This window comes from Lactuca virosa, chromosome 1 (genome assembly GCF_052849685.1).
Source record: "Lactuca virosa cultivar CGN04683 chromosome 1, Lactuca_virosa_CGN04683_v6, whole genome shotgun sequence".
Lineage (NCBI taxonomy): Eukaryota > Viridiplantae > Streptophyta > Magnoliopsida > Asterales > Asteraceae > Lactuca > Lactuca virosa.
Window position 1 is genome coordinate 164,334,269 of NC_136426.1, and position 12,326 is coordinate 164,346,594.

Sequence of the window (12,326 nt, forward strand, 5' to 3'; positions counted from 1 at the left end):
AAACCCCGCGTATAGAAGAGTATGCCCAACGTACTTGGCTGATTCGACTCAGTCGGGTTGGCTCAGCTAGGTTGACTCGGCTAGGTGTTGACTTTGATTTTGACCAAGTTTAACTAGGGGTATTTTGGGTATTGTGGTTTGTGTTTAAGAATTGGTCATTTGGATGGATAGGTGACAGTTAGAGCTGAGATTCAAAGTCGAGACCTCATCTACTATTGTTCAGATTGAGAGTTGAGTCTTCATCATTGTACTTGTGGGTCGAAGGCACCAAGGTCGGCCCATTGGATTGAATATCCTGTTATATGATGGTATGTTATGATGCTTTAGAGATCTTATAGATTGGTATCCTGGTATATAGGATGTTAGCATGCGGTTTGTGATCTGTAGATTTTCCTATTGTCTTTGGATTGGTTATATGTTTATATGTTATGTATATGTCGACATGTTATGGTTGGTTAGGTTGAGGCGGTCCTTCTTTGTGCTGAACGCCAAAATACCTGGGGTAGTCTGGATAGATGTAGGCCCTACGAGGCTGTCTAGTTAGGACGAAGGCCCGTCGAGTGGTACGGATAGGTTGTAGGCCTTGCGAGGCGGTCCAGTCTTGCCGAAGGCTTGGGAGTGGTCCAGATAGGCTGTAGGCCCTACGAGGCGGTCCAGTCAGGCTGAAGGCTCATTTATGCATGTTCTTGTTTGTTTTGTTTATGTGGTGGTACTTCGGGGGAACTCACTAAGCTTTGGCATACGGTTTTAGTTTATTGTTTCAGGTACTTCTGATGATCGCGGAAAGGCGAAGGCGTGACCGTACACATCTTCCTTCTTCATGGCCTTATTATTTTAGGAGACTCTGATATTGTTAAACACTTTGGAAACAATGATTTGTAAATATTTCATATTATGAGTTGTTTTGAAAAGTTTAAAATTGTTGTGATTTTGGAGTCGTGACATGTTTGGTTTGTGTTACAGTTGGGCTCGAACCAACATTATATTAGGTTCCTTTTTCAATACTCCAAAAAACTGTGGATGTACCCGGTCTATTTCCAGCTTCGTTTTTGGGTTCATCACTCCATTGACATTTCTTGTTTTCATCACAAATTTCATAGGTACTTGTAATGATTTTATTTTCCCATGGATTATATAACCGAAATCCTCCCGAATTAGGTTCCTTTCCAAAATACACTAATAGACGGGACCTATCATCAAGCTTCTTCAAATGTTTTCAGACTACTCTTTCATATGCAACACAACCAAATACTTTCAAGTCTTCAAGGCTTGGCTTTTCACCATAAAATTTCTTGAATTGTGTTGCACCTACCAATTCTCGAGTAGGTGTACGATTTATGATGAACGTTGTATGATGTACCGGTTCACCCCAAAAGTGGTTTGGAATATCTTTCACTTTCATTAGGCTGCATGTCATCTCGAGTAGAGTCTGATTTGTCCATTAGACTATACCATTTTTTAGGTGCATAAAGAGCCGTAAACATATGTGAAATCCCTTCTTAATCACCAAATGGTTCGGCTCATCTGATATGAATTCTCCACCTTTATCCGTATGGAATGTCTTAATCTCTTTACCTGTTATTTTTTTCAATTGAAGTCTTGAATTTTTTCATAATTCTAGATGCATCGCTTTTGTGCTTCAAAAGAAAAGACCACATGTATCTAGAATAATCATCAATAAGAACTAAAATATAAATATCACCCGCTTGGGTGGAGGGATCAACCGGTCCACAAATATCTCCATGCACCATCTCGAGAATATTTGTACCTATATACTTAACTTTCTTTGCAAACAACTGCTTTGTTTATTTTCCAACCATGTAAGATTCTCAAATTTGGTTTTGATGTTGGATTTCCAGTACCCCTTTAAGTAGCTTGTGCATAAAGTTTATTGCGCCAAAATTAATGTGGTCAAGTCATGTGTGCCTTACCCAAGCTTCTTTATTGAATTTGACTTGCAAGCAATGTGATTTACCGACTTTTAACTTTATTTTGTAAAGTAGATTTTCAATTCTTGGGACTTTCATAAGCAATCTCCCGCCTCCATCTCGCATGGTTAGGAAATCACCTCGCATTCGAATATCACAGCCGGCTATTGTACATTGCCCGGGACTAATAACATTCCTATGAAGTGACTGGATATAATAAATACCTTTCATTAGTTTTTGCTCTCCACATTTTCCTTGGAACAAAGTTGACCCTTTTACTTTAATGCTAACACACGATCCATCTCCAAATCTCACATTTCCTGTTATGTTATTTAATCTGAAAAATCAGAGTAGTTGTCGATCATGTGGTTGCTTACACCATTGTCTAAGTACCAAATTCTGTCTTCATCAACATTTGCTTTAACTTTTGGAGGGATATATTTGTCTTCATTTAAAAACATTGTTTCTTGAATTGTATTCATCATAAATGATGTCCCTTCTTCATGAATCGTATCTCCTTCGTGTGTCTGATTAAGGTTTGCCTCAAGATTTATAATTCAGTCCATGCATCTTAAAGCAAAGTGACCATAATTGTCACACTGGTAACATTGAATATTTGAGAAATCCCTTTATTCATGTTCTTTTTTCCTTTTGTTTTTTTTATCATCACGAGTTTTATTGGATTCTGAGTGACTGTGATTTTGGGTGTTACCCCGACCAAGTGCACCACCACATCCTCTTCCTAGCTAACTTGACCCTGACCTCTGCCTCTTGATGATTCGGTGTTTCTATTAGAAGATTCTACTTTGGAATAAAGTAATTTTTTTGAGTCTCAGTTACTTTTTATTCTCCCTTGATTCTTTCTTCATAAGGGTTTAGCTACCAACCATGTCTTCAAGAACTATCGTCTTAAAGTTTAAAACTTGTTCAAGGGCAACAACTATGTCCACGAATCACCTAAGGAGGCTCGTAAGAAACTTCTTTGCAAGCTTCTATTTAGTCATAACCTCTCCTAGTGATGTGGATTTTGAAGCAATTCTAGATAATTTGGCTGCAAATTCATCTATGGTGCTTGTGTCACTTATCTTTAGAATTTCAAAATCCATGATTAGAGTTTCGAGTCTCACTTCCTTTACTCGATCGACTCCAAGGTTGTGAGTTTTAATCGTGTCCCACATCTTTTTTCCGATTCGAAGATTACCGATTTGAAGAATTAAATCCTTCGGAATTGACTGAAACAACAATCCTTTTACGATGTTGTTTTTCTTCACATCATCTAGTTCTTGATCGATCACATCCCAGACACTATGAATCCCGAGTAGCACCTCCATGCGCATCATCCAGATTGTGTAGTTTTTCGATGTCAAAACCAAGAATTGGAACGTTAATGACGTGAGTTCCTTTGTTGGTGGTTGGGAAGATTATCCTCCCGACATTGCAGTTCAATTTATGATTCCACCACAAGAATCAGAAAAAAATTTGACTTGGTTTTTTGCTTAGAAAATTTCTAAAGTGAACTCAATTAAAGTGGTTTACTTCAGATGGTTTGATTTCAATCTCCATAGAAAATAGATTTGGTTTACTGTTGGTTTTGGATCTGAACTACGGTCCTGTATAAAGCTGCGAAATTAGATTTCTTTTTTGGTATGGCCCAAAAAAAGGAACTTGTTTATATATATATATATATATATATATATATATATATATATATATATATATATATATATATATATATATATATATATGTTGGATTAGGTGTCTAAGCCCATAACTACGATTGGTATGTACTTGATCTGATAGTAGCATGGTCCTTTTGGGTTGCCTTCACCATAGCAACTGGACAAGATGAGTTTTGGAGAAAGAGGTTATTAAATGGTTTATTAGTATATTATAAGAATAATATATTAATTAGAAATCATATTATTTAATTAGTATTGATTAGAAATTAATTTGGAATTATTTTAGTGGTTAAAGGAACTAATTAAATGAACAGGGACTGATTATGTAAATTAGTGATTGTTGTAGTTTTGGGCTATTCGACTCTATTGATGGAGAGTGGACGAAAATCTATGGCAAGCCCCATAGAGTTTTCGTACAAGGCCTATCATATGGGGGTCCATAGATTGCTTAGAGCCTAAGCAAGGGAATTAGGGTTTGGCAGTTGAAAACCCTAGCATCCTTAACTATAAAAGGAACCCCTAGCCTCAAGAAATTGGCCTGCCTACCTTCTAAGAAAAACCCTAGCCGATTTCTGCCTCCTTCTCACTCATTATTTTTTTGTGGTGTTTGTGACTCCGTTAGAGGTGCAACGCTTGGGGCACTAGGCTTTCAAAGGTCAAGGACTTGAAGAAGGATTACTTGTTATTACAATATAACAAGAGAGGTGAGATCTAAACCCTATTAATTTCGTTTTATATATATACTAGAAATAGGGTTATTGCTTTGGAAATCTTATTTGCATGTATAACTTGACAAAAACCTAGATCCAAAGCAATTAGGGTTGCATGTGCACATAGGAATGTTGTAATGCTCAAAACCCATCAGTGGTATCAGAGCTTAGGGTCTTTTTCTGTTATATTTGATGCAATTGTGATTTTTCTAAAGCTGGAACAAAATCGTTTTTTGCTCTCTGACTGCTGAACTCGACGAGTCCATGCCCTAACTTGACGAGTTGGATCGTCTATTGGCAGATTTTTCGGATTTTAGGCCTAAATTAGATAAGGATTGTTACCTAAAATTTTTTTAACTGTTTAAAATCGAATTTTCTGATATGGTAGTGGATATCCTCATCTAATTAAAAGATAATGGTCAAATTTTAAGATAATGTCCTATTATAAGATTAATTGATTATTTAAAATTTGAACTAGTAATTTTGAAAAGTTTCAAATTGCACCCTCAAAGCTTTGGAATTTAAAATTTAATTAAAAGTTTAATTTTGAAATATTAAAATTCAGAAACCCTATTATTTTAAAGGTTTAAAATACAACCCTTATACTATTATAATATTAAAAGATTAATATATATATATATATATATATATATATATATATATATATATATATATATAAGATGAGTCATTCTTTCTGTTAGTAGGCCTCATTCACGAAGTTGGTGTATAAGGGGTGTTTAAGGAAGTGGCATGTAAAATGACCTTCATTGGGCATCCACTCTTACTCACCGCACTCTTGACTAGTGGAGGGTCGTTAGCCGAACGGGTAGGATAGGACATTAATTCTCTCATTAATAAGTATAATGGTAAATATAAAGAAACTAAATGTTTTATAAATTCCCAATCTTAGTTACTTTAGGAAAAATGTGAAAATCATGCTAGTCCATGAAATTGCACTTTTGACCTTGCCAAGTCGTTAATGGAGCATGTGTGGTTAACCGACACACTAACTTGGACTAACAAGGGTGGCAAAGGGTAGCTTGAAAATTATCATAGATCAATGGAGCATGTGTGTGTGTTCTTCAAAAACTCTTCATCAAAGATCGTCATTTTTGGTAAGTTATTCTCTCATCAAAGTGTTTAGCTTCATTTTATGATAATCTTCACTCCTTAACATATCATTTCGTGATCCATGCCCTTAGATCTATCTTAAGTTCGAAAAACTCCACTTAAGGAGCTTGTAGGGCTGAGATCCTCCTCAATCTTCATCAAAAACCGAAATCTTCAAACCAATGTGAGTTCATACCCCCTATATGTTTATTCGCGTAAATTCGATTAAGGATCTAGTGAGACGTTTCGTTTGGCACCAAATGAGTGTACAAACGTAGCTTGTAGTTATAACCAGCGTCTCCCGAAGAGAGAGCGAGATTTGTGCATAGATTTATACGAAAGTGACACCCCACACCTTAGCTGTTCGCTACAGTTAGACTAGGCCAATCTAGGGTGACAAACCTTACTTTAAACAAGTCGGCATCTAACAGACGTCATGACAGGCGAAATTGTCATTATCAAGTATGCTTATAACGACTCACTTAGAGGAATTAACACCATTATAAAAATTTACGGTAAATAATCTTTTGTGGAAAACATGGTAACCTACACGTACTGGTACTCAACCTCGGGTGTTGAGATTCCAACATTTTCATAAGCAGACAACATCAGGTTGTCTGGGGTCATTCTCTTTATATTCTCACTAATATTAACACACATAATACAAGATCGGACACAAACATTTCAAACCGTTTTTCAGAAAATATCGGATTTTATGGTGTTTACAAAGTAATACAAAACATTTTTCTTAAACATGCTTATGAACTCACCAACATTATATATGTTGACCTTTTTAAATTAACTTGTATTCTCAAGAAATCGTTGAGCAGGTTGGTAAGCAAGAATACCTGGATATTTTGTTATGTTTTATTTTCATCATACTTTGAATTTTTTGGCATGTAATATTGAAATACAATATTTGATGTACACCAATAACAGTTGTAATATTACATGTGTGATGATGATGATGTTATGTTTCAATTGTATACACTGTGATGATACTACAAGAATGAAGTCACCGAAGCCCCCGGACGTTTCCGCCGTCTGGTTCGGGGGTGTGACAGATTGGTATCAGAGCATTGGTTATAGTGAACTGGCATATCTAATCATACAAGATATGCAACTATAAATACAATGGGACTAAAACACTCTGAATAAAATAATTAATATACATACCTAGGTGTGCATTAATACTATAACTCTAAAAGCTTTTGGAGGAAACTGAACACCGTGGTTAAATCTGGACAGTTATGTAGTCGTATTGGGGATAAATAGAGCCTGATCAACTATATTTATTCAAAATACGACCAACATGTGGTTGGGAGTGATCATAGTGGGCAGTGAATCTAGAAACTTACCAACCTTGTATCCAAATTTTTTTAGGAAACTCAAACATAAACAAATACTATTAAAGTAATTGGAATACTAACTACCTGCGCTTTCCCTTATGCACACTTCTCACCCCTCATGCAGACCCTATGGCCAGATTCCATCATCCAGGAGATCCCTATTTCCCCAACCAGGGGAATGGTGGATGGTTAGAACCAAAACCGGAGGAGGAGCCAGGGGAAGAACTGGAAGAAGAACCTGAAGAAGAAGAAGAACCTGAAGAAGGATCGGCAGAACCGGTAGTAGAATCAGATGAGGAGGAGGCTGATGGTAGCGACGCAGATGACTCGGACGCGGAGTCCGAAGTCATTGACCTGTCATACATGGCCAGGGTGCTCCCTTACAGTATGGGTCCCAACGGTCCCACGCCCCCATGGGCACACAAGATCTGGAGATGGAGTCGCCATCAGGGGGTGCATCCCCCATTCGGTATGAACCGGGACTACTACGGCCTGAGTCATGGTGGACCTGCTGATCGAGCCTTGTCGGTAATGGTTAGGAGGACGCGTCACATCGGCGAGCAGGCATAGGCAACCGCCGGCCAAATGGTTGCATTGAGAACTGCGGTTGAGTGCGCAGAAAGGATGACTCATGAGGTGGTCAGGGACTATCAGTCACGTCAGGCAGCATTGGAGGCCCGACTTCGAGCCACCGAGCATCACCTGGCCAAACTCCAGGGTGCATCTACCTCGTCGACAGCACCACCAGACCCTTCTCGCCGCGACTAGGGACAGTTCATCCACTACCACTACCGTTATGATTTTCCTTTATGTACTACTCTATGTACTATCGACTACATGATTAAGTGATTACACTACTCATGGAGTCGTTATGCTGTCGAATTTTATTTCTTTCACGTATTGTATGCCTTAAAAAGGCAAATTTTCATGTATGAAAAAGATTATTATTAATGAAAGCAGTAATATATTTTATCATGATATTGTTATCTGTTATGTGTGCTATTTCTTTTATTTCATGTTGATTGTATGCACTCACTTACACACACACAACCGAATCATCGAAACTCTTCTATATTCAAGGAATCCCGAAACTAGAGTGCACTAAATACTCAACATCTTTTCGTTCCATGACAGAAGATGCCTCAAAGACCGAATCGCGGAAACAACACGGCACCAACACCACCAGAGATAAACTCAGTTGCGTTCCAAGCGGCAGTTTCAGCTGCGGTCACCGCAACACTGACACAGATTCACAATGGAAAAAACGGTGGAGGTAACCGGCAAGGAGCAGGAAGTTCAAACCAGGGGATGAACCAAGGACCCACAAGGACCTGTACCTACAAGAATTTCATGAATGCCAAGCCTCGAACCTTAAACGGGACAGGAGGCGTGATAACTCTAAAGAGGTGGGTGGAAAAAGTTGAATCAGTATTCGAGATCTGTGGATGCCACGTAGAGTGCAAGGTGAAGTTTGCAGCTTGCACATTCGTCGATCAAGCGCTTTCTTGGTGGAATGGTCACATGGAGTCCATGAAACTCCCAGTGACGAACGCTATGCCATGGGAGGAGCTGAAAGAAATGTTAATGGCAGAATACTGTCCCAGAGGGGAGATCCAGAAGATGGAGTAGGAACTGTGGAATCTCACGGTTAAGAACTCTGACATCGATGCTTACATCTCGAGGTTTAGTGAGTTATCACTCCTATGTCCAGGCATGATCACGTCTGAAGGAAAGAAGATTGAAAGATTCATTTGGGGATTGACCTCTCCAATTCAAGGAAATGTAATAGTAGCTAACCCGAAGACATATGACAGTGCTAAAAGATTAGCCAAGAAGCTCTACGACCATGGCAACAAGAAGGGTGCAAAAGTAGGAGAAACTGAAGGCAAGCATGAGGGGAAAGATAACAAGAAGAACAAAGACAACAAACGAAACGGGCGACAAAGCCAAGAGTCATCGAAAAAGCAGCAAACTGTAGCAGTCCACGCTGATACTGCTCAGGTTGCGTCAACACCACATGCTCCAGCCTCGACTACACCAACTACTACCAGACAATACTCTGGAACCCTGCCCAAGTGTAACAAATGCAACTACCACCACTATCGATAATGCAGAGATATGCAGTGTACAAGTTGCAACCGTAAGGGCCATACCGCTCGATACTGCAGATCTTAACCCCAACCGAACCAACAACTAAACAACAACAACAACAACAACAACATCCGCAACATCAATAAAAACAACAATAACACTGGGGCTAGTCACACTTATTATGGGTGTAGAGGAACTGGCCATTTCAGACGCAATTGCCCCAATGCCAACAACCAAGGAACAGGAGGATCAGTGAGGGTCCTGACGTTGGGTCAAGGTGAAGCAGTTCAAGTCCCGACAGTTGTTACTGGTACGTTCCCACTTAACAACACTTTCACATGCATCTTATTCGATAGTGGAGCCGAGCGGAGCTTCGTTAGAAACAAATTCAAACACTTACTAAACCAACAACCCCAAAAGCTAAACGAAGCCTTCACGGTGGATATGGCTAATGGGAAAACCGAAACAACCAAAGATGTTTACGTAGGGTGCAAATTAACACTAAACAACAATTCATTTCAAATAGATTTGATGCCGGTAAATATTAGGAGTTTTGATGTGATAATCGGCATGGATTGGTTAAGCCCCCACCATGCTGATATTATGTGCCACGAGAAGGCAGTTCGTCTTCACCTCCCCAATCATGAAACCCTAATAATCTATGGTGATAAGTCTGGCCCCAATCTTCGTCTTATCTCGTGCATCAAGGCACAGAAGTGCCTGCACAAGAAGAACTATGCTTTCCTCGCTCATGTTGTGGACAAAGCCAAAGAAGAAGTAAACATTAAAGACACCCCAGTGGCATGCGACTTCCCGGATGTATTTTATGAAGACCTTCCGCGAATACCCCTAGAAAGACAGGTTGAATTCTGAATCGACCTCATACAAGGAGCCACATCAATTGCCAAATCACTCTACAGGTTAGCTCTCGCCGAAATGCAGGAGTTATCCAGTTAATTAAGCGAACCGCTGAACAAAGGATTCATCAGACCAAGCTTCTCACCCTGGGGAGCTCCGGTCTTGTTTGTCAAGAAGAAGGACGGATCCTTCAGGACGTGCATCGATTATAGGGAATCGAATAAACTCACTGTCAAAAATAGATACCCTCTCCCTTAGATTGACGATCTATTTGACCAGCTTCAAGGAGCTAGTTACTTCTCCAAAATAGATCTAAGATCCGGTTATCATTAACTCCGAGTCCGAGAAGAGGACATTCCAAAAACTACTTTCCGAACTCGGTATGACCATTACGAATTCGTCGTGATGCGCTTCGGTCTAACAAATGCCCCCGCAGCATTTATGGACCTCATGAATCGAGTATGCCGCCCATTCCTCGATAATTTCGTAATCGTCTTCATCGATGATATTCTCATATACTCCCGAAGCAAGGAGGAGCACGATCAACATCTCCGTCAAATCTTGGAAATTCTAAGAGCTGAAAGGCTATACGCGAAACTCTCAAAATGTGAGTTCTGGATTCGCAGTGTAAACTTCTTGGGTCATGTAGTCAGTGAGGAAGGGATTCATGTAGATCCTTCCAAGATCAAGGTCATTGAAGGCTCGGCGATTCCGAAAACACCAACGGAAATTCGATAATTTTTGGGTCTCGCAGGCTACTACCGAAGGTTTATTCAGAACTTCTCCAAGATAGCCAAGCCCCTCACCACTTTGACACAAAAAGGGGTAACTTTCAACTGGACGGATAAGCAAGAAGCTGCCTTCCAAACCTTGAAGTGATCCCTCTGTAGTGCACCAGTGCTATCCTTACCAGAGGGAACCGAAGACTTCGTAGTCTATTGTGAAGCTTCGAACCAAGGGTTAGGTTGTGTCCTCATGCAGCGTGGAAAGGTGATAGCTTACGTATCCAGGCAATTGAAGACACATGAAGTAAATTACACCACCCATGATCTCGAGCTAGGAGCCGTGGTCTACACCCTAAAGAGTTGGAGGCACTACCTTTTACGGTACAAAGTGCACCATCTTCACGGATCACAAAAGCCTGCGGCACATTCTAAACCAAAAGGAGCTGAACATGAGGCAGCGAAGGTGGGTCGAGCTGCTAAATGATTACGAATGCGAAATCAAGTACCACCCAGGCAAGGCTAATGTGGTAGCCGATGCCCTGAGCAGGAAAGAATAATCAGGTCGCCGGTTGAAGACATTATCGATAACCATCCACTCCCACCTAAGCTCACAGATCAAGGGAGCCCAATCAGAGGCATTGAAGTCGGAGAATGCCGCGAATGAAACGCTGCGTGGGATGAATAAAAACCTTGAAGCCAAAGAGTACGGAGCTTACTACTTCATGAATAGAATCTGGGTCTCAAAATTTGGGGGATTCAGAGAGAGTCATGAACGAGGCTCATAAAACACGATATTTCGTCCATCCAGGTTCGGATAAAATGTACCTGGACATCAAACGACAATATTGGTGTCCAAATATGAAGGCAGAGATCGCCACCTACGTGGGCAAGTGTCTCACTTGTGCCAAAGTGAAGGTAGAGTATCATAAGCCCTCAGGTTTATTACAATAGCCAGTGATACCCGAGTGGAAATGGGAAAGGATTACCATGGACTTCGTAACCAAATTACCTAAGACAGCAGACAGATTGGATGCTATCTGGGTGATTGTCGGTAGGTTAACCAAATCCGCCCATTTCCTTCCAATAAAAGAATATTACAAGATGGAGAGATTAACACGAATCTATATAAAATAGATCGTGAGACTTCATGGGGTGCCAATATCTATTATCTCGGATCAGGATAGTAGATTTACTTCACGGTTTTGGCAGTCGCTCCAGAAGGCAATGGGAACACAACTGGACATGAGCATTGCTTACCACCCTCAAACCGATGGCCAGAGCGAACAAACCATTCAAACACTTGAAGACATGCTCTGGGCCTGTGTGGTCGATTTTGGCAAATCTTGGGATACCCACTTGCCTTTAAATGAGTTCTCGTACAACAATAGATATCACACGAGCATAAAGGTTGCCCCTTTTGAGGCTTTATATGTTCACAAATGCAGATCGCCTCTTTGGTGGGCTGAGGTGGGTGACACCTAGCTGTCGAAAGAGCAATCACTAAGAAGCACTCTTACAGGACCAGATATTATTCGAGAAATGACAGAGAAGATAATCCAAATCAAGGCACAACTCTAAGCATTTCGAGACCGACAAAAGAGTTATGATGATAAACGGCGAAAGCCACTGGAATTCCAAGTCGGAGATCGGGTGCTATTAAAGGTCTCTCCCTGGAAAGGGATGATCCGTTTTGGGAAACGGGGAAAACTAAATCCGCGATACATCGAACAATTCGAGATTCTTGCCCGAATTAGGTCGGTGGCATATAAGCTGTAGCTACCTGTGGAGCTCAGCAACGTACACCCCGTGTTCCACGTCTCGAACCTGAAAAAGTGCTTATCAGATGAAACCCTTGTCATTCATCTGGAAGAGATCG

The 12,326-nt window shown here is 40.4% G+C and overlaps 1 protein-coding gene across 1 annotated transcript; it reads right to left on the reverse strand.

Moving 5' to 3' along the window:
- Positions 1–2,920: 2,920 nt before the first annotated feature.
- On the reverse strand, positions 2,921–3,259 carry LOC145123411 (uncharacterized). The gene has a single exon (XM_079058623.1). The coding sequence runs from the start codon at positions 3,257–3,259 to the stop codon at positions 2,921–2,923; it is 339 nt and encodes a 112-aa protein (XP_078914749.1).
- Positions 3,260–12,326: the final 9,067 nt, after the last annotated feature.

Bases quoted from the DNA above. Each gene is read 5' to 3' on its own strand.
- LOC145123411 (XM_079058623.1), bottom strand. From the start codon at position 3,259: ATGGAGGTGCTACTCGGGATTCATAGTGTCTGGGATGTGATCGATCAA.